The 24152-nt window shown below is 39.6% G+C and overlaps 1 protein-coding gene across 1 annotated transcript in view; it reads right to left on the reverse strand.

The window, feature by feature from the left end:
• Positions 1 to 24152, reverse strand: part of LOC127572582 (dynein axonemal heavy chain 6-like) — a 320765-nt gene that overhangs the window by 228744 nt on the left and 67869 nt on the right. The window contains 7 exon segments of the mRNA XM_052019999.1: positions 304 to 400; positions 2730 to 2910; positions 5917 to 6036; positions 6923 to 7015; positions 11012 to 11224; positions 15345 to 15488; positions 15796 to 15909. Of these exon segments, the coding sequence (XP_051875959.1) occupies positions 304 to 400; positions 2730 to 2910; positions 5917 to 6036; positions 6923 to 7015; positions 11012 to 11224; positions 15345 to 15488; positions 15796 to 15909 (962 nt within the window).

The raw sequence follows: 24152 nt of genomic DNA on the forward strand, positions 1-24152 counted from the left end.
GACACTATTGTAGGACTGCCCACTGAACTAGAAAAAGGGTAGAACTTGATTAAAGAATAAACCATTGAGGTCGGGGAAGTAGGAAACAGAAAAAGAGTATACATCAGCAACTTCCAGCATAGGAAAATTAATGGGGAAAAAGAACTATTATGTTTCACCTCCTGCCTAGTCATAACTTATAATGGTAAGAAATAAGGTACTTCACAGTGGAGGTTTTTGAAAAAGTTAATTCATATTTCTTCTGGAAGAAACCCTTTTTTAATCAGGAATTACAGTAAAATCTACTGGTAAAAGGAGGCAAACCTGGGGAAGATCACTCGTTTAGACTCAAGGTAGGCCTCCAGACACTTTAGAATCTGCTCTAATAATACATTGTTATTCTGGAAAGCTTCCAAAACACCTATTAAAGAAATAAAAATGACACAATAACATTTCACATGATAAATAAAAATAAAATTAAGAGACATAAACAGAGACCAGAAGCTGCTGGGATTACTTGAGCAAATCGGACATCATCAGTGGAGAGAACAGACTTGCACTCTCCCTATCTGCTACCCGACCAAGTAAAATTCTGTTGAAAATCATCATAATATGTTCGTACCAATGGCTATCTGCATGTTGTAAAATAAAGCAAGAGAGCGTTAGGAACACTACATCACACATATTGCACACTGCAGGATAGATTCGGCAGTATTGCAAAAGAAGAGAGTGAAAGTGTAAAGAGTACTTGGAGAACCACAGAAATCTGAGACCAACCCCTGCATTTATTTCCTGCATGATCATAATTCAACCATTTTATGTATCTAGTGATATTTTGATGCCTCAACTTCATTAAGAATTCAACTGATGCAAAAGATATTTGAATTAATGCCATGCACTAGGTTCATTCTTATTTCTTACACACTAATAAAGATTATATGAAGGAACACTGAAACCCTTAAATGAAAAACATTCTAGTTGGGATCTCAGCTTAATGACTTTAATACAATGCTGTTTTTTCCAGAGTTGTTATTTCTGATTTATTTTTATCTATTGCCTGGCAAATAGATATTGACCTTTGGAAAACTGGATTCTCCCCGGCCACATGTCTGCAACATGCATGTGTGATGAGGGAATTCCCAGGATAGTTTTGTAAGGATAGAATGAAGGGTTTCTGGGGCATGGGAAGATTTAACTTTCCTTGTGGGGCCAGCAGTAGCAAGCGGCCTTGTGATGCTTCATTCTGTGACCTCATCACCCCCAGTCTGTCCAGGAGACTTTAAATTTTCTTCTCTAACCTTACAAACCTCTCAGTCATTTAATATTTAGTAACAATGTACCCCCTCTTCCACTCTCAACTAACGGAGTCTCAATGTTTCCTTTCCTTACTTGAATCATCTCTATCATTTTAGTCTAATTTCCCAGTTTATCCTTTTCAATTGTAACAAATTCAAACCCCATCTATGCAATGAAGTCACCACAGAATCAGGTACTGGAGTCCAGGATACTTTTGTCAGCAAGACAGTTCCTCTGCATCCAGACACTTTGCCATAATCATTCTTTCTCATGTTGTTCCTTGGTTAATGACTCATTTGCTTAGTCCTTGTGTGTCACTCATCACTATATTCATCTACTCCCACACTTATCCCTCTCATTCAGTCACATACTTACATATTCACTCAGTGACACTCAAGCTCATGCATTCAATCATTCTCTTGCACTCATTCATTCAATTAGTAACTCCCTCTTTTCCCCCAAGGGAGAGAGACTAGATTGAGAAAGAATTGAATTCTAAGCATGACTGTACACCTCAATTTCTTTCCTTTTGTTGTCTTCTCTCACAGATGATGAAGACAGATGACGATAATTCCAACAGCTAATGTTGGAATTCATGGTTATTCTGCTGCTTAGCTTAGCCACATTAGCTTACATGGATATAAAAGGTAATAGGAATATTCCTGAAAACAGAGAGATGGGAATTCCCTAATAACTGAAGATATGAATGTCAAATATCCAAAAGATCAAAAAGTTAGGTAAGTTGTAACAATAGCACTACAATGGGTAGTCACAAATCTGAAAGAAATTAGTTGCTGGTTCTACAGCTACATACTTGAGGAGCTTCTTCCAACATATATCCCAAAAGTTAAAATACCATACTTTGAAATATCACAGTGAAAACAAACTCAATGAATGCTTATTTTCAGTTAATATTACAAATTAGAAGACAATTACAGGACAGAGTATGGAACATATATTAAGTTAATTGATTGCATTTCTCAAATCTATGAAAAATATTATGAGTCTTTCAGCCGATCACTGAATTGCAGGTATTATAATAAAATATTAAAAAAAGGAAAACAACTGCACTATGTAAAAAATAAAGTACTGTAGATAAAAACCAGAAAATGCTGGTAATAATCAGCAGGTCATCAGCATGAAGCATTAACTCTCTCTACAGGTATTGCCTGACTAAAAGGGTATCTGCAGTATTTTGGTTATTTTTCTGTACTGGACTGATTGCAGAATTCCAAAGAATACACAGTTGCCTGCATAAAAGCAGATATCTCAGAACAAACTAAAAAAAGGAAATATATATAAATCATCAACAGAATAAACAAATATTTCAGATGCAGGAACCCATGTTAGCCTTCAAATATATCAGTTTGCACAAGAAAAATACCCTGCTCTGTATATAAAAAAAACAGAACTACATTTTTGGCAAGCCTTTAGTATTTTTGGAATTTATGTACCAGGTTGAGTAGCTGCTCTCAGAGCATTGGGTAGGCGGTTTACTCTTCTCATGATTTCCTTCCAGGACTTATCCACTTGAGTGAACATCCTGGCCTCTGCAGGCAGCTGACGTTGAATGTCTGGAGCAGAAAAAATACTTTCCAGGTACAACCAATTTCGCTGACACATCAGCCATTGGTCCTGTAATGAAGTAAAAAAATTATATTACTGTTTTTTTAGCAATCAGGTGTCATTCAGCAAGTACTCTGACTGGCAACTTAGAAAGACCTTTGCAATATGACCCAAACAACACCAAGGAATAATCCTATTTTGCTGCAGCCCTATTGAAAAGGAACCTTTGCTTTGAATTAGTCAAGGATTTAATATCAAATGACCAATCCAAGTGAAAGATTTTAATTTTTGGCAACAGAAGGAGGTGACATATCACTGGATAGAAAGGTTAGGAAATTAGTTTTAAGGGAATCTCTTTGATTAAGCTAAGAACAATCAGTCTTGTTGAATACTTCACTCAGACAAACCATTTATAGCACGGCTTGTTTTTTGATGTATACAGTAAAGAAAGAAAGAAATGAAATTCAAGAAAGTTTTCAATTCTTGGCAAATGCCCCTTCCACATTGATGGATATCTCAGAATCATTGATCTTGTAGATGTGACTTTGTTTTGCAGCCTTTGATTGGTTACATTAGGCTCTCAATAAATCTCAATAAAAAAACTACAAGTTGCATTTTCTAATAGTTATAAGGGTGCAAAATATGGATTTTATAAGGGATTTTCATCTGATCACCGAACTTCAACCATAGCAAATATTATGGAGGCAATATGATATTTTGGTATGTTGCAGATTTAAATTCTTCTAAGTGGCACTTATAAATACTACTTAAAATAGCAATGGCCTATTGTAACGACCACTGCAATAAATATTAATTAAAATAAGAGTGGAGCATGATCTCTTAATTTTCCAATTTACCATGTTCTCCCTTCTCCCTTTGCAGTGAGAGTGAAAAAGATGGAGAGTGATTATCATAAACAAAGTTTGTCAGCTTGCCAAATCTGCAGTCTTATGATTAATCTTATGACTAATTAGAAGAATAGATTTACATGAAGGAAACATGAAAGTCAACTGGGCAGGATATAATTTGTGATCATTTCTGATTACTCAGCGTTTATGATATAAATCTCACGATATGGCTTCAGTTGTATTTTAAAGTCAAATACACAAATGGAAATTATTCTATGATTCCTTGCTGGAATATCATTGTTTAGTGTAATCAGAAACTGGATGGACATACTTTTACCCAGAAATCAGAAGCAGAAACTCTCTAGCTTCACCAAAGCATGGCTGGAGATGGTCATTGTGTCCTCCTTGATCTGACTTCACCATCTGACATACATAAACACACCTTTCTCTCCAACTCCTCCCAACATCATCCTGATGAAATGGAACCTCAATCACTTATTTACAACCCTATCTATCCAGTTGTAGCAAGAGAATTGTCTGCAAACATTCCTTTACTCTTTCTGGTTTTGTTATCTCTGGTGCCCCTGAGAATTTATTCTAGGTCCTTACATGCTACTCCTCAGAATCAACAGCATCTAAAATGCTGCAACTGTTTCCACATATAAAGTCATAAAGTCATAGGGGTATACTGATGGTATCGAGCTCACCTTCACCTTTCTTGACACTCAGCTATCTCTAAATTAATGAGTGCTTGCTGAAGATCTGCAGAAATGAGCAGAAGTTTCTTGGATTTAAATAATGGAAGATTAAAGGTGATAATACTCAGTCCCTCTACAAATATTGTTCTGTAATCACTGATTCCATGCCTCATCCAGGCAGTTTGCAACATAGATGTCAAGATCATTTACACACATTAAGTCAGCCTAGTTCCACCTTCATAACATTACTTGTATCCATCCCTGTCAGCAAATCTGTTGCTTACGCATACCTTTATTAACTTTAGATTTTGCTGCTGCAATGTAGTGCTGGGTGGTCTCATTGTATTTTCCATAAACTTAAGTTTTTTCAAAATTCATTGTGCATTTCATTACTCACAGCAAGTTTTGCTCAGCCATTATTTCCACATTTGCTAACCTATTATAGCTCCCTGTTTAGCAATGCTTTGATGTTAAAGTTCTCATTCTTCTTTAAAAATCACTCCATGACCTCACCTATCCCATATCCTCCAGCCTTACAACCCTCTCATATTAGTAATTCCAGCTCTTGATTAGCCCCAAATTTTAACTGCAACACACAAATCGATCCAGTGTTTTGGGCGTTGCTCCACATTCCAGCATCTGCAGTCTCTTGTGTCTCCAAATTTTAATTGGTCCACCACTGACAGTCTTGACTTGAATTGCCAAGGTCCTAAGCTCTGAAGTTTCTTCCCTAAATCTCTTATTTTCTGCCTCTCTTTCCTCCTTTGAGGAACTCTTAAAACCCCCTGTCCAACCTTTTGGTCAGCTGGCATACTATATCATTAAATGTTATAGTGTAAACTTTAGTTTAATAACATTCCTGTTGAAGCATGTTGGAATATCTTGCTACATTGAAGATACTTTATACATACAAGTTGTTCTCTTGGAACGCAGGCTAAATTGCTCTAGTTGTACCTGTAGCAAAAGCTCACAGAATTACAAAATGGAGGGAGGCCAATTGGTCAATTCAATCCATACCAGCTTCATGTAAGAGCAATCCAGCTATTCTCACTCAGCTGCCTTCTTCCCATAGCCCTGCTATGGAGGTTAAAGGAAATTAACGTGTCCTTGGTCAGGTATGAGCTTAACTTGGAAGAAACATATTGCTTAATAAAAAAAGTAAAGGATGTCAAATCCTTTAGATATTTTCTGTTTTGCAAACATGATATGAAAAGTTGTGTGCTCCCAAATGTTATGCCTCTGCAAAAAATATAGAATTTCTTAAAATTAAATTGTCATGGGTGATATTCTGAAGAATCAAGCATTATTTTAATTTGTTGTAATCGTGAGAAATTTAGTGTTTCATTATCAATTTAACGTACAATTAAACATTTTACAATATTGTACATAGATTTTTAAAAAGTATAGAATTTTCAGAAAACTGTTTCACAAACTGATCATTACAAGACAATTTTTAATCCTATACATGCATATACATCTGTAAAATCAAAACCTTTCCTGATCTACCCAATGAAGGATGTAAAACTCACCAAAGTTTCATTGAAGAGTGATAGAAGTCTTTGCCACTCATCAACACGGCTTCTAATAGGACCAACATAACGTGATGAGGCTATAGTTGATACATTGATAATGCTGTCATCCAGCAAAGCCTGTAGCCAAAACATTATATAAAAATTAGTCAATTACAAATGAAATTAAGTGTGGAATACTCACAATTATTGAACTTTGAACAGTGAATGTCAGTGGATGATGTTCTAGCTATCAGTCTTTGATCACATTTTGCAACCAGAGCATTTTTGAGCATTAATATTGTTACATTTCTTATGCCTTATTTTTACTTTGTATTTCTATCTTTTGGTTAAATATTATTGTATTTGTTTCTGTGTATCTCAATAGAATTTTTCTATTCTTTTTTCATACAGTTGATAATATTCTTAACAATGATAAGTATCTGTTGCTGACACTAATCTCAGTAAGATATACAAGAAGAAAGGACAAAACTATATGATAGTGTTAATAGGATTATTTTAATTAGATAAACTGAAAGATTTTACTCTTGTCATTTTTTACCAACTTGCAATTTTTGTTGGAGATCTTATGCAGGCATCGCACAATTGGGTAGAGAGATCTGTAAGACAGCATTTCTTGTAATATTTGTCACAAATTAAGTAAAACTAATTTATTGTGGTCAGTACCCTCACAACAAATTCTCATCTTCAACAAACTGGCAAACAACGGTCAGCTGAGAACTCAAGTTTCTTCCTATAGTTTCACAGGCATAGATTTAGACACTAAATCCCTCCCTTAAATGTGTGTACATGGCCACACTTGTTACGTTGTCCCCAGCAGCATGTGATATTCATGCTGTCTGCATATGTTCTAGTGTAGGCAACAGACAGGAGGAGGAAACTCCTCTGTTCCCTCAGGATACATAGCCCCTCAAGGTAACATTGCCCTGAAGAGAACAAAGTTATTTTGGCAGCTGCAAACAAAAGGCATATTTATTGATGCAGCTTACTGGATAATCAGCCTTACCTGAATTTCATCAGTCCCGCCAAGAATGAAAATATCTTTGGCATCCCGATGAGGAAGGACAATAAACTCAGTAATTTTCCAGGCATCTTCCACCTCAAAAGAAAGCATGTGTACAACAATATCAAGCAAACCAATTTAAAAGAAATGTAAGATGACATTACAGACATCACACTATATAAAATAATATACTTTGAAATGTAATTTATTTATGCATTTATTAAATTAAATTGCAGTATTGTATTGTATATGTGGATGAAATCATTTATTGTTCCAGCTTTGATGATCAGAATGCTCCAGTATGAATTTCCTTACATTTACCCTCAGTAAAACAGGCCTGCAACTTGAAAATATATCTGTTAACAGATTAACATACTGTGCCAAACTGTGTTTACTGGCTGCTGGCAACTCCAGAGGGAAATGGTGACTACAAGTTAGAATTTGGACAATAGGCTAAATCAAACATGATTCAATCTAATAACCTGCAAATATCTGAATATAGCTTAATTTATAACCAGAGTTTCTGATTCTTATAACACAGGAGACCACTCAGCCCATTGAGTTTGTGCTAGCTCCTGCGAGCAATCAGACCTATTCCACTCTCCTTATTTCCCTGTATTCCTACAATTTATTCTCTCTCACACATGCCTATCAACTCTCCTTTGATTCTTTTAGCCATGCACCTACACTAAGTAGTAATTTAAGTAGCCAATTAGCCTATCAGAATGCCTTTGAGATGTGGGGAGAATAGGATTAGCATAGTATTAATGTAAATGTATCCTTGATGGTTGGCACAGACTTGGATTGGGCTGGAGATCCTGTTTCCATGTTGTATAAATCAATGACTCTATAACATGGGCTGATTTTGGGGAACGCGTTTTAATTAAAACATTCTCGTGTCAATAGAAAGTTGGTCTTTTCTATGATGCCTATAGTACACCATTCTTACCAGTCCACGATGATCAACATAATACAAGCACAAACCCCTAACTCTCTCCTTTTCTCACCAGAGTGAACCTCCAATCATAACCCACACTCTAAATACTTTAAGACTCCAATCACTACTCCCCATAAGCCAGCCACAGACCCAACCAACCAATCACTACTCCCCATAAGCCAGCCACAGACCCAACCAACCTTGAGGTCAATGATCTTTCAAGACAACCTTGGGAAGGAAGGACTGGGTGGCACACTTTCCCCAATGAAAATGTGCAGACCACAATCATTATATTATTTTGCTGAACCTTAATGAGTGCACTAGAATTTCTAAGTTAGCCTAGAAACTTAAGACAACTCCTGCTGGTTGTGCTTGGAGATTCCACTGCTCCCATAAAAGGAAGGCTCAGAGTTGCATGAATGCAACATAGGATACAATGTCACAAATACCAATACACTAAAGTTATTTTATTTTAATATGTATAATGATTTATAAATATTTTAAAGAGTTTTAATTGACAATTCTTGAATTATTTCCATTAACTTTCATACTTTTTAAAGATCTCTGAACATCAGAGACATTTAGATTCATAGAGCCATAGACTCAGGCAGCACACAAACAGGCCTTTCAGCCCAACTCACCTATGCTGACCAAGGTGCCCATCTAAGCTAGCCCCACTTGCCCACATTTGACCCATATTCCTCTACACATTTCCGATCCATGTACCTGTCCAAGTGCCTTTTACATGTTGTTATTGTACCTGCCTCAACCACTTTCTCTGGCAGCTCGTTCCATATATGTACCACCTTCTGTGTGAAAAAGTTGCCCCTCAGTTTCCTATCAGATCTTTCCTCTCTCAACTTAAACCTATGCCCTCTAGTTCATGATTCCCCAACCCTGAGAAAAAGACTGTACATTCACTCTATCTATGCCCCTCATGATTTTATACACCTCTATAAGATCACCCCTCAGTCTCCTATGCTCCAAGGAATAAAGTCGTAGCCTGGCCAACCTCTCCCTATAACCCAGTCCCTTATGTCTTGGCCACATCCTTGTAAATCTTTTCTGCACTCTTTCCAATAACAGGGTGACAAAAACTGAACACAATACTTCAAGTGTGGCCTCACCATCATCTTGTACAACTGCAACATAACGGCCCAACTTCTATACTCAATGCCCTGACTGAAGAAGCCCAGCATTCCAAAAGCCTTCTTCACCACCCTGTCTACCTCTAAGTCTACTTTCAGGAAACTATATACTTGTACTCCTAGGTCCCTCTGTTCTACAACATTCCTTAAGACCCTACCATTCTCTGTGAAAGACCTACCCTGTTTGAAATCCCAAAATGCAACACCTCGCACATATTTGAATTAAACTCCATTTGCCATTCCTCGGCCCACTTACCAAGTTGATCAAGATCCCTGTAATTCTTGATAACCTTCTTCACTATCTATGATACCACCTGTCTTAGTATCATCTGCAAACTTACTAATCATGCCTTGTACATTCTCATCCAAATCAGTGACATAGATAACAAACAACAATGGGCCCAGCATTAACCCTAAGGCACACCAATAGTCACTGGCCTGCAGACTGAAAAACAATTTTGATCACTGGTCCCAAAGCGCTCCCTCACTGACATCTCAGCTACTTGTCCCAAAAGTAGGTCGAGCTCTGCCCTCTCCCTAGTAGGCCCTCTATATATTGCCTGAGGAAAATTTCCTGAACACATTTAACAAATTCGGCCCCATCTAAGACCTTAGCACTATGGCAGTACCATTCTATATTAGAAAAGTTAAAATCCCCTACTATGATAATCCTATTATTCTTGCAATTCTCTGCAACCTCACTACATAATTGTTCATCTAATTTCCTTTGACTATACCCTGGATCATTAAGCTGCCAGTTCTGTGCCTCCCTTAGCTATGTTTCTGCAATGGCAATAATAGCCTAGTCCCACTTACCTGGTTCAGCCACCTTACCTGTCAGGCCTCTTGCATTGAAATAAATGCAATTTAATCCAACAGTCTTTCCTCACTCTCTGCCATGCTCCTACCTGTCTTGTCCACTGAACTTGCTGTCGTTGACTTCTGTATCGACTTCCAGCCTCTTGTCTGCCTCACTACTGCTTTGAATCCCACCACCCTGCCATTCAGCCCACTTGTATTATTTCCATCTCCAGCATTAGGATAGTGAATTTTGCTCATGATCTAGTACAACAGCGCAAATGCATTTTCACGAGATGTTGATTTCTTAGCAAGGGCTTTTTTCAAGTGGCTTTGCTGATGAAATGAATGTATTCAGGAAGGATCTATTACCCTTGAAGGAAGCAGGGTAGGCTTACTGCAGTGGTATTAGGGTTTAAAGGATCAAATTATAAGATAAAGGAACACAACTATTAGCCTGCAGTCTCTTTGGTAATGGAGTTTATGGGGTAAACTCTTTAAGATATTTAAAATATTACAATGAGAATGTTGGGTAAATTCACAGCTGAACAAGCTCTAGCCCACCCTCTCCTTTTCATAACCTAAACTGCCTTTTAAATTGATATTGAGATTTCGAGATTTTTATCACACAACCTTTTGCGGAAGGCAAATCAGCCTTTGTGTGAAGAGCAGCCCGTTGCAAACTTTTGTTTTGCCAGTCTAATCCTGTACTATCGGCCATTCTCTACACATTATCTTTCTTCTTCACAGTTTACTAAGTATTCCAGCTCATGGATTATATGGTCCTCCATTTCTTCACTATTTCACCATCAACCATGGTTTTACTAATCCCAGAGATAGTTAAGTTCTGTCTCAGTACTAACAAACATCTAAAAGAATAATGAACAATTTGAAAAATATAACTAAGGCAATATATTTTATCATATTATCATAAACCTGATAGCCCATTTGTTTGAGATGATGGTTGAAAGGATTATGTTGCAAAAAAAACACCAATCACTTTGCAAAACACAGAGGCCAGTATTTACTGGCAATTCTATAGCATAATGATTAATCTGAGGACCAGACTACACATCATATGCTGAATTAATCCAGCAACCTCCATTTACTAAACTGTGCAGTAATTCATATCATATGGCCCTTCAAACTTTACTCCTGCTCCTATTTTCTTATGTTCTTATCTTCTAATTCAATAGATAAATTTCTCACCTTTTTCAATATTGTCTCCAAAGCAGCTTCACCAGAGGCCTGGCCTGACACATTCTGTATTTCCTCAGAATGTTCAAAAGCATTAAGTTCTATTAGTTGAGCTAGAGTTACAGGTTCAAGAACATCAACTAATTTGGCACCAATAATGTGTTCCATTAACTCCCAGTGTCTGTGCTTCAGGAAGGGGTTCCTTAAATCAGTGATTACAGGAAGCTGAAATGCGAAAGCAAATTAAATTGTTTTTTTTTGACAGAATTACATTCAAAAAGTAAAAGTAGATAGTCAAACCCAACTAGCCTATCTATACCATTGACAGTACTCCTCATTTAAGCCTTGGCCCATTCATTCGATATAACCCCATCAGCATGGCCATTTATTCCTTGCACATTCACATATTTATCAAGTTTCTCAAATGCTATAAACATCATCCCCATAAACTGGATTATATTGATGTTTTGCCAGGAGTCTCATACTCTGCAGCAAGACTGACCCTGTGCATGATCTGAGAGGTGATTCCACAGAAGGATAACAAGGAATCCCAGCAAAACTGTGTTCTGCTCTGGTCTCTATTTGGATTTCATATCAATCAGTATGTTTGGATCTGAACTGCATTAATTTCAATGGGAATTGTATGGCAGAGAAATAGGTCAAAAAGGAAGACAAGCTTTTGTTTATTTTGTTTTACTTTTATGTTTTAAATTACATGTGTTTTGTGTGTTTAATTACATTTTTATTTATTTCAGTTTTAATTGTCTCTGAATCTCATACTCACTTAAAAACTATTAAAATCAATTAAAGGATTTACAACCAACACAGTTCTGGCCCCAGCTCTGCTATCAGAGGCCAGTCAATAACTTACAACTTCCACATCTGGGTAAGGTAAGTGCAGATGTGGGATCATTTCCAGGCATGGTGACCCGGCAGGTATGATGGCCTCAGGTTTTCACAACTTCTACATTCTACTATCTAAGGGTTTCTCTCAAAGGTATTAATGTAAGTGGTGGTGATTATCTTATGTTCATGACCCAATGGGTTTGTAATCTCACAAGACTGTAAAGGTTTTCTCTGTGCCTTCCTGGTGCTTTAAAAGACTTCTATTAAATGACTTCTCAGCCTTCTCTATCTGCTGGTTACAATTTCTTAGTTCTAATATCATCCTCAGAAATCTTTTGCTCTTCAATCTCTCTCTATCTTTTTTTAAAATATAAAGATCAGGGCCTTCTCTTGTTGTACTCCACTCCCATTACACAGTTCCAGCTGGAAAGTTCAGGAGCAATCAGGCAGGCAACTTGTTTTCATCTAACGAAGCCAAAATTCTACTCCATATTTAAAAGGTCTTCCTATTTCTAACAACAAAATTCACCACCTCACAGTTAACCATTTGATAAACGATTATAAGTTCACTAATGCTTTGAATTCACAATCAGTTATGTAAATATTAATCACTGTGGACCTGGCATCAGTTATTGTACAATCTTCTGCCACTACATTTAATTTCTGCTCTTGTTCTTCTGTTTTTAAGTCAGCTTGTTGTAAATTATGCTACTCATCCCATATGCTCCACCCTTGGCCATGAGTCTATCACGCAGTCTCTCTTGAAAATCCAAATACATGTATCTCATTATCCTCATTCACTTTTTCTGGTGTTCCTTCATAGAACTCAATAATGGTCATCATGACCTTCCTCTTTTGAGCCCCAAACTAATTCCTTTTCATTATATTTTTATTTTCTGGATACTCTTCCATTAAATTTTTGAGTAAAGGATTCCGACTGACAGCATGAAGCTTACTGCTGTGTGGTTCTCTGCATTTGTTCTATCTCCCTTACCTCAAAGCTATTTGCCTGTCATTTAGTTCCTTAAAAATGAATTTTAGGGTCTCTGCTATCTCCCAACTTTCTTTTACATCTAAGCTTATGTGATTTATCTCCCCCTTTACAAATTGTGCCATCTTTCATTTGCCAAGTACAGGGCAAATACATTCAATTGTACAGAAACTGCCAGATTTTTTGTATTGTCTTCATGCCCTCATAATTTAGTTGTTTTTGATCCAAAGATAAATTATTCATTGTTTGAATTTCAGCATTATTTGGGAACTCCAAATATCAAAGCCTTCAAGGAAACAGTGACATTATCCAATGTGGGTAGATGATTGGGAGAGATAATTAAATTTTTAAAAAACACAATAAATATGTATTATTAACAGCAATTATTAATGTGATTATAAATGTGAAATGATAATGTACACTATGCTTCATGACTGGCTTATAGAATTTGGGCAGTTGTATAATCATTACATTTAATCTGCGCTTGGCTTCCAGTGAATTGAAATAGGATTCAGTTGCCTGCCATTATTCAACCTCTGAAACTATTCATGTCCACACTTCTTCCAATGCAGATCCCCTAGGCTGAACCATCCTACCCTTAGACTGCTCCAAATTTGCTCCAACCCATTACCTCTAACCCTGCTTGCTCTAGCATCAAAAAAAAATCAACTAAGTAGGTAAAATTAAATGTTTTTTTTAGTTTGGTATAGATAAATAAAGAAATGAAGTTAATGTCACAATGCCTGTGCGAGCTCCCAGTCTAATTATTTCCTCTCATTGCAGAGCTCCTATTTCCTCTTAGTTCCAGGCCCAACTCCTGATTCAGAACACATTGCAAGTCACCCACCCTCCTCTTTCTCTCCTACACTCTGGAAAGGAGCTCTACCAGTTTGAGTACAGTTACAGTTGCACATTTACATTAACAGTAGGTCTTTTCACCTTTTAGTGAATAGATTCATTTAAAAAGAAGGCTGAAGGTATACTTCAGAGATCAGTTACAGATGAAGTATGAAACGTAAAAGGCCAAAGGGTGGCAACCATTCCCAAGAGGGAAGAAAAAATAGCATTTAGACACATAGAAAAGGAAAGTGAGACTGTCAGTCAATGCCAAAGGTAGAATGCAAGTGTGCCACAGAATGGAGAAAAGTATTAAAAAAAAGTGAAAACCATACAGAAAAACAAAAAACAGAATGAGTTTGAGAATGAATGAAACAAGGAAAAAGTTAAAAATACACTGTCCAAGGACACATAATAATAATAAAAAAAAGAATATAGCACTGACAAACAGGCAATCTTCTTTATATGTCTTTTTTCACACTTGCTGTATTTACAAACTAATTAGTTTCATTCTTTAAAGTTACGTTACCAATCACATTTATATCTAATATGTCTGATCTCAGCTAAGTTACAGCAGAATGAAAAGCCAACCAAAGGAACCCAAAAAACAAACAAACAGGACAATTATATAACTGATATGTGGTTAAATTTTTGAGTTGGGTTCTGAAAATAACATCAAATCTCAAAGCATAATGTGCGCAGGCATACTGGTTGTCCCAGAATAGGGGAGGAAAACTGAACTTGAGGAAAAATCTTTAATGCACAAATTGGTGTAGATGAGAAAAAGGTCAAAAGGTCTCTCATCATTAAAAGAATGACACTGTATAATAAATTTTCGTCACCTAAAATTTTACAAAGTTGGGGGAGAAACTGTGGTATAGAAATGTTAATACATGGTGCAATATTTCTATGCACCACAAAATTAAAATGATCTGAAAATTGATTAGCAACTCTTTGGGTGGTAGATAATTTCAGGAAGTTACTTCACAGTCTTCCATGCACATATGCACTCATGCACAAGGCTGCTGGGTGCGTTATAGTGATATCAATAGTATGTAATGCATGATCAACATCACTGTTCCAAATATGCAGCACAAATAAACTTTCCAAACAGAATGTTCCTTAATGACTCTGAAGCAAGCCCTTACCAGAGAGTGAAAATCTGCTCCACTATAAATTAGGAGGCCCATCCCTTGTCTAACTGAAGCAGTGGCATATTCATGGAGATCTTCCTAAGGTTGCAACTGCTAAATGGTTAGATTTTTAGTGCTCTTTGGCTTCGAGTTGGGGATTGTGGAGGGGGCCTTAACTATTAGGATTCCTGCCCTGGATACTCTCCTCCAATAACAAAATGCCTCACTGGCAATCAGGGAGATATGGTTCCCATTCCCTACACTCTGCTTGAAGGTAAAACTGCTCCAAATTGGCCCCACTAGATGAAACATCAGTTTCAACAAGGACCAGCTACCATGGAAGAAACGTGTGCAACAAAGTCATATTTTTGGCATAAGTTATGCTCACAGGATTCAGAATTCTATGGGACACATCAGATTGCAGGTTGTACATGTTAGAATATTGTTCTCTACAATCACAACCAAAACTGGCTGCAAAGTCCCCGCCACAGTGTAATTTTAATGTGCATTTTTACATGCAGATTCTTTACCCCATTACCTTTTGTCTCATCTGGTCCACATTATCTTTCAGTTTTGCCACAACAGTATTTTGTGGAAGACCTTTTTCCAGTTGACTCACAATTTTGCTGTACTTAGTTACTTCACCACTTAATTGTTCTGCATCTATGGTTTCAAATCTAAACTGTGGGACAGCAAGGACAGAAAAAAGAGACTTTAAGCATTTCTTTATTACTACAACTGGAACCAAGCAATATTAATTTTCCTGCCTATGTGTTCTTTACTTAAGCATGTTCATCCATAAACATTAATGCATTTGGCAATTATCTTTTCAAAATTATCCAGCATTTGCCTTGTTTAAATATTTAGAAATTTACAGTTCATGAGCATTTTTTAAAAAAAGCCAAACAGTTACAAATGCTGCCTGATCTGAATATTTTCACTATTTTCTGTTTTATACTAAACCAGGTACCTTAGCTAAGAAAAACTACCTGCAACCATTCATCTGTGTGACGATCCCAGTCATTTAGGGACTTCCAAAGAAGATTTTTCAGTTTCATATCAGCATGAACTTCTTCCAGCAAATCAAATTTGGTTATTTCTACCTATTTAAAACAAAATATTGCACATATTAGACAGGTAAAACAAGGTATAAGTTAGAGCATTCACTCTGATGGAAGCAGAGTCACTAACAGCATTTAAGAGGTATCTAGATGAACACTTGAATCGTTTAGACATTAATGGCTCTGTGCCAGGTGCTGGATAATGGGATTACTGCAGATGGGTGCCCGCTGGTCAGCGTGAACATGGTGGCCAAATGGCCTGTTTCCATGCTGTGTGACTCTGTGTTTCAATGACTCACACAAAGACCATGACAAAATTGTATGTATGCAGTGAGCCAATTTTACAGATATAGTGCATCTTTCTTCATAATTCTATATCTCAGAAAATCATTGTAATTAATAGTAACAATGCAAGAACATATAAATTACTGGACTATTTCAATGCATTGTCTTGAGCAATCTGTCAAATGACATTTGTCATGTAATTTAGTACACAGATATTAAAAATCATTTTTATTAAAATTCCCCTAGAGTACCAGAGTAATACATGGCTGAAGAACTCTGCCCATGGTATGTGCTACATGGGAAATCAGGGACACTTCTACTGTCCACATGCAGCAAGTATGTCCAGCTGCAGTTCCTGATTGACAACATTGCACAGCTGGAGTTGGGGATGAATTCACCAGCAAGTTTAATGAGCTGACCCATCCCATGATTATTGGCTGCATGGTGATCACCAGCTGGAGCAGTAAGCGCAGCAGGTAGTGCAGGAGTCCCCTGTGGCCATCCCCCCCTCAAACAAATTTACTACATTGGATACTGTTGGAGAGGGTGGGGGACGACTCTCATGGGAAATCAGCAACGGCCAAGTTCATGGCACCACAGATGGCTCTGCTGCCCAAGGGTGGAGGAAAGAGACTAGGAGAGCTATTGTTATAAGACATTCAGATGTTAGGAGAGAAGACAGACATTTCTGTGGCTGCAAACAAAATTCTGAGACGGTATGTTGCCTCCCTTATACCAGGGCCACGGATGTCTCAGAACTGCTTCAGGACATTCTAAAAGAGGGTAAAAAGACAGAGGTCATGGTGCACTTTGGTACTAATGACACAGGGAAAAAGAGGAATAAGGTTCTGCAACATGAGTTTAGAATGTTTGGACATAAATTAGAGAGTAGCACCTCTAAGTCTGTAATCTCTAGATTACTTCCAGTTTCAAATGCTAGTGAGTATAGGAATAGGAAGATGGGTCAGATGAATGTGTGCCTAAAGAGATGGTGTATAAAGGAGGATTTAGATTTCTGGATCACTGGGACTGCTTTTGAGTAAGGTGGGATGTGTACAAATTGGAAGGACAACTCAAGGGAGGACATACACAGTAAATGGTAGGGCACTGAGGAGTGCGGAGGAACAAAGGGATCTGGGAGTTCAGATACATAATTCCTTGAAAGTAGAGTCACAGGTAGACACGGTTGTGAAAAAGGCTTTTGGCATCCTGGCATTTATAAATCAAAGTATTGAGTATAGGAGTTGGAATGTTTTGGTAAGGTTGTATAAGTCATTGGTGAGACCAAATTTAGAATATTGTATGCAGTTCTGGTCGCCGAACTACAGGAAGGATGTCAGTAAGATTGAAAGAGTGCAGAGGAGATTTACAAGAATGTTGCCGGGTCTTCAGGAGTTGAGTTATAAGGAAAGATTAAGCATATTAGGACTTTATTCCTTGGAGCGGAGAAGAATGAGGGGAGATATGATAGAGGTTTATAAAATGATGAGGGGCATAGACAGGGTTAATGCAAGTAGGCTCTTTCCACCTAGATTAGGAGAGATAAGTATGAGAGGACATGGCCTTAGGGTGAAAGGGGAAAGGTTTAGGGGGAACATTAGAGGGAACTTCTTCACTCAAAGAGTGGTGGGAGTGTGGAATGGGCTGCCATCTGATGTGGTAAATGCGGGCTCGCTCTTAACTTTTAAGAGTAAATTGGATAGATACATGGATGAGAGAGGTCTGGAGGGGTATGGGCTGGGGGCAGGTAAATGGGACTAGCCGAATAATGTTTCGGCACAGACTAGAAGGGCAGAATGGCCTGTTTCCTGTGCTGTAGTGTTCTATGGTTCTATGGTTCTAGAAAGGTAAGATTAATTGGATTATAGTAGTAGAGGATTTTAACCCCTAATATTAATTGGGACTATTCTAGTGTGAAAAGCTCAGAGAGTGGAATTTTTAAAATGCATCCAGGAGAGCGCATCCTGGTGCCAGGGTCCAGGATGTCACAGAGTGGCTACAGAACATTCTCAAGGGGGAGGGTGAGCAGCCAGAAGCCGTTGTGCACATTGGTACAAATGGCACAGGTAGAGAAAGGGATGAGGTCCTACGAGTGAATATAGGGAGCTAGGGAAGGAGTTAAAAAACAGAACTTCGAGGGTAGTAATCTCTGGATTACTTCCAGTGCCATGTGCAAGGAGCGTAAAAATAGAGAATATGGCAAATGAATGTGTGGCTGAAAAAATGGTGCAGGGGCAGGGATTCAGATTTTTGGACCATCAGGATCTCTTCTGGGGCAGAGGTGACCTGTACAAGAGGGATGAGTTACACCCGAACTGGAGGGGGACTAATATCCTGGCAGATAGATTTGCTAGTGTTACACTAGGGTGGGTTTAAACTAGATTAGTGGAGGGGGGGGGGGGTGGGATCCCAAAAATCGGGAAAGCAAATGAGATGCTGGAAAGTGATGCAGAAGTCAGTGACAGCAAGTTGAATAGGCAGGATAGGCAGGAGAATGGCCAAAAGTGAGGAAAACATATTAAGTTAAATTGCATTTATTTTAACACAAGAAGCCTGACAGGTAAGGCTGGTGAATTTATGGCTTGGATAGCCATGTGGGGCTGGGATATTACAGCCATTACGGAAACATGGCTAAGGGAGGGACAGGACTGGCAGCTAAATGTTCTGGGGGTACAGGTGCTTTTGGCGGCATAGAAGCAGAGGAAAGAGAGGAGGGGGAGTTTCATTTTTGATTAAGGGGAATGTCACAGCAGTAGTCAGAGATGAAATTACCGAAGGATCATCCAGTGAGGCTTTACAGGTGGAGCTGAGTAATAAAAAGGGGATGATCACATTCTTGGGATTGTACTATAGGCCTGCAAATAGTCAATGGGAATTACAAGAACAAATATGCAGGGAGATTGTGGAGAGTTTGAAGAATAATGGGGTTGTCAAAGTAGAAGATTTTAACTTTCCAATATAAACTGGGAGTGCCATACTGTTAAGAGCTTAGATAGGGTTCAATTTGTTAAGTGCATTCAGGAAAGTTTCCTTGGGCAAAATATAGAGGGCCCTACTAGGGAGAGGGCAAAGCTCAACCTATTATTGGGTAATAGGGCAGGGCAAGTGACTAAGGTAACAGTGGGGGAGCACTTTGGGACCAGTGACCATAATTCTATTAGTTTTAAATAGTTACAGAAAGGGACAGAATTGGTCCGTAGGTTCAAGTTCTAAATTGGGGCAAGGCGAGTTTTGACGGTATGAGACAGGAGTTTGCAAAGATTGATTGGAGTAGGTTGTTTGTGGGCAAAGGGACCACAGACAAGTGGGAGGCTTTTAAAGGTGAGTTAGTGAGAGCCCAAGGTCAGCATGTTCCTGTTAAGAGTGAAGGGCAAGGCTGGTAGGAGTAGGGAACTCTGGATGACGAGGGATGTTGAGGCCCTGGCCAGGATAAAGAAGGATGCATGGGTCCAGGCAGCTGGGATCAAGTGAATCTCTGGAGAAGTATAAGGGATGAAGAAGCGTATTCAAGAATGAAATCAGGAGTGCCAAAAGGAGGCATGAGATAACTTTGGGAGAGAAGATTAAGGAAAATACAAAGAGATTTTATATTCATGGAAAAAGGGTAACTAGAGAGAGAATAGGGCCTCTCAAAGACCAAAGGGGCACCTTTGTGTGGAGCAGCAGGAGATGGGCAAGGTCCTCGATGAATATTTCTCCTTTGTTTTTACCGTGGAGAAAGACATGAAGACTTCAGAACTAGGAAAAGTAAATAGAGGCCTTGGAGATAGTATGCATTACAGAGGAGGAGGTGCTGAGTGTCTTAAAAGGTATGAAAGTAGACAAGCCTCCAGGGCTGACCAGGTTTATCCAAGAACACAGTGGGAAGCTAGAGAAGAAATTGCGGGATCCCTGCCTGGGATATTTGCATCATCATTAGCCACAGGTGAGGTGGCGGTGGACTGGAGGATAACGAATGTTGTGCCTTTATTTAAGAAGGGTAGCAAAGAAAAACCTGGGAATTATAAGCCAGTAAGTCTAACATCTGTGGTAGGTATGCTACTGGAGAGTATTCTGAGGGATAAGATATACATACATCTGGAAAGACGGGTAGATAAGGGGTAGTCAGCATGGCTTTGTGCATGGGAGATCATGTCTTACGTACTTGATTGAGTTTTTTGATGAGTGACCAAGAAAGTTGATGAGGGCAGGGTGGTAGACGTGGCTTATATGGGCTTCCATAAGGCCTTTGATAAGGTTCCACATGGTAGGCTGCTCTAGTAGGTTAGATCGCATGGAATCCAGGGAAGGCTGGCTATTTGGATACACTATTAGCTTGATGGTAGAAAACAGGGTGATGGTAGAAGGTTGTTTCTTGGACTGGAGGCCCCTGACGTGGTGTGCCTCAGGGGTCGGTGCTGGGCCCATTGTTGTTTGTCATCTATATCAACGATTTGGATAAGAATGTAAAAGGCATGGTTAGTAAGTTTGCATATGACACTAAAATAGGTCCTATAAATGGACGATAAAAAAGGTTATCAAAAATTACAGGGGGATTTTGATCAGCTGAGGAAGTGGGCAAGGAATGGCAAATGGAGTTTAATTCAGGTATGTGTGAGGCGTTGCATTTTGGAAAGTCAAATCCAGGTAGGACTTTCATAGTGAACAGCAGGGCCCTAGGAGTGTGTGGAACAAAGGGATCTTAGAGTACAAGTACATGGTTCACTGAAAGTGGAGACACAGGTAGACAGGGTGGTGAAGAAGGCTTTTGGCATGCTGGCCTTCATAAGTCAGGGCATTGAGTATAAAAGTTGGGAGGCCACAGAGTGGTTGTACAGGATGCTGGTGGGGCTGCACTTGGAGTATTGTGTTCAATTTTGGTCACCCTGCTATAGGAAAGATGTTATTAAATTGGAAAGAGTGCAAAAACGGATTTGCAAGGATGCTGCCAGGACTTGAGGGACTGAGTTATAAGGAGAGGTTGGACAGGCTAGGACTTTATTCCTTAGAGCGTAGGTGATTGAGAGGTGATCTTATAGAGGTGTATAAAATCATGAGGGGCATAGATTGGGTGAATGCACTCAGTCTTTTTCCCAGAGTTGGGGTATCAAGAAGTAGAGGGCATAGGTTTAAGGTGAGAAGGGAAAGAATTAAGAGGAACTTGAGGGGCAACTTTTTTACACAAAGGGTGTTATCTATGTGGAATCAGCTGCCAGAGGAAGTGGTTGAGGGAGGTACAACAACAACGTTTAAAAGGTAGTTGAACAGGTACATGGACCGGAAAGATTTAGAAGGTTATGGGCCAAACACTGGCAAATGGGACCAGCTTGGGTGGGACATCTTGGTTGGCATGGACCAGTTGGGCTGAAGAGCCTGTTTCCGTGCTGTATGACTCTATGAGAGCTTTTTGAGCCAGTATGTAGATAGTCTAACTAGAGAAGGACAGTAATGGATCTAGTGATGGGAGTATCAGCAGGAGAGCATTTCCGAGACAGTGACCATAACTCTGTAAGTTTCAAGACAGTTCTGGAAGCATAAGGATGGTGGGGAAATTAAGGTATTGGATTGGACACGGTGTATTGCAATATCATAAGACAGAGATAAGAAAAGTAGACTGGGAGCAGCCATTTGCAGGTGAATCGACAACTGACAAGTGGGGAGCATTTAAATATGAGTCATAGAATCATTGAGCCATACAGCACAGAAACAGGTCCCTCGGCTCACCATGTCCATGCCGCCCATTAGAGTCATAGAGTTGTACAGCACAGAAACAGACCCTTCAGCCAACTGGTCTATGCTGACCACCATGCCTATCTAAACTCATCCCACTTCCCTGCAATGGTTCCATATCTCTCTTTGTTTTGCTCATTCAAATTCCTGTAAAAATGCCTCTTAAGTGCTTTTACTGTTCCTGCCTCCACCACCTCCTCTGGCAGCTCATTCCAGATAACAACTATACTTTGTGTGAAAAATTTACCGCTTAAATCCCCTTTAAACTTCCTCCCTCTCACCTTAAACCTATGCCATGTAATTTTAGATGCCCCTACCATGGGAAACAGACCCTGCCATACCTACCCTATCAATGCCTCTCCTAATTTTACATACCCCTGTTATGTTACTTCTCAGCCTCCTTCGCTCTAGGGAAAACTGACACAGTCTATCCAATCTCTCCTGATAACTCAAGCCCTCCAATCCAGGCAACATCTTTATGAATCTTTTCTGAACCTTTTCGAGCTTTATCATGTCCTTCCTAGTGTGGTGACCAGGACTGCACACAATACTCCAAGTACAGCCTAACCAACACTGTGCACAACTGTAACATGATGCCCCAACTCTTATGAAGGCAAGCATGCCATACACCTTCCTCACCACTCCGTCTACCTGCAGTGGACTTGCATCCCAAGGTCTCTCTGTACATCAACACTCTGAAGGTCTCTGCCATTTATCCTATATGTCCTACCAGAATCTTTCTTTCGTTTTCGTTTTCGGGTCATTTCGGAGAACTTTGGACTTCGGAGCAGCTAAGTGTTTGTTTTCTCTAATCGGGAATAGTGGGGCAGGACTGCGCAGACGCGTGATGTACACGGGTAGTGTTAAAGCAGTTTAAAGAGCGAAAAAAAACAACTTTGGCAGTTTTGTTTTCGGATTTCTTCAGCAAACTTCGGACTTCAGAGCAGCTAAGTGTCATTTTTCTCTAATTGGGAATAGTGGGGCAGGACTGCGCAGGCGCATGACATAAGCGGGTAGCGCGCGAGCAGTTTAAAATGAAGACTGCCATAACCAGCGGGCAGTGTTCGGAGCGGGCAGTGGAGTGAGGGGGAGCAGAGTGATTGGGCTTTGGCTCAATGGGCTTAGGCGGTAACAGGCGAGGCGTGTGAGCAGCTGGTAAGTAAAGATAAGGTTTAATTGTTATTGTTATAAATTTTAAGTAGATTAAAGCAAGGTAGGGAAAGAATAGTTCAGATTGAGGACATGGTGATGTGCAGCAGCTACTTGATGTGGGAGCTAGTGGACCCTGCTGGGGTGCACAGTGACCACTTCTGCAGTAAGTGCTGGAGGCTGGAGGAACTTCGGCTCAGAATTGATGAGCTGGAGTCGCAGCTTCAAACACTGCAAAGCATCAGGGAGGGAGAGAGTTATGTAGATGCTGTGCATCGGGAGACAGTCACCCCCCCCCCCCCCCACTTAGAGCAAGTACTTCTAGGGTCCAGGAGGCAAATAGAAGGGTTACTGTCAGGGGAGAGAAAAAGAAAAAGAAAGGGAACAGGCAGGTAGTGCAGAGGACGCCAGAGGCTGTTCCCCTCAGTAACAGGTTTTCCACTTTGGATGCTGTTGAGGGAGATGACCTGCAGGGATCAAGCAGCAGTAGCCAGTTCTCTGGCACTGGGACTGGTCCTGCTGCTCAGAAGGGAAGGGAGGAGAAGAGGAGGGCAATAGTGATAGGGGACTCGATAGTCAGGGAAACAGATAGGAGGTTCTGTGGAAGTGAGCATGAATCCCGGATGGTATGTTGCCTCCCAGGTGCCAGTGTCTGGGATGTCTCTGATCGGGTCCACAGCATTCTTGAGCGGGAGAGAGAACAGCCAGAAGTCGTGGTACATATTGGTACCAACGACATAGGTAGCAAGAGGGATGAAGTCCTGAAAAGTGAGTTTAGGGAGCTAGGCAGAAGGCTGAAGAACAGGACCTCAAGGGTAACAATCTCAGAATTGCTGCCAGTGCCACGTGATAGTGAAAGTAAGAATAGGAGGAGATGGCAGATGAATGCGTGGCTGAGGAGTTGGTGCAGTAGGGAAGGTTTTAGATTTGTGCATCATTGGGATCTCTTCTGGGCAAGGTGGGACCTGTACAGAGAGGACAGATTACACCTGAACCCAAGGGGGAACAATATCCTTGCAGGCAAGTTTGCTAAGGTGGTTCAGGAGGGTTTAAACTAGTTTGCGAGGGGGATGGGTCAGAGGTGTAGGTCAGAGGAAGAAGTGCATGGGGAAAAATCAGATCTAACATGTAGAGAGGCTTGA

The sequence above is a fragment of the Pristis pectinata genome, chromosome 7 (genome assembly GCF_009764475.1).
Source record: "Pristis pectinata isolate sPriPec2 chromosome 7, sPriPec2.1.pri, whole genome shotgun sequence".
In the NCBI taxonomy this organism is placed as follows: domain Eukaryota; kingdom Metazoa; phylum Chordata; class Chondrichthyes; order Rhinopristiformes; family Pristidae; genus Pristis; species Pristis pectinata.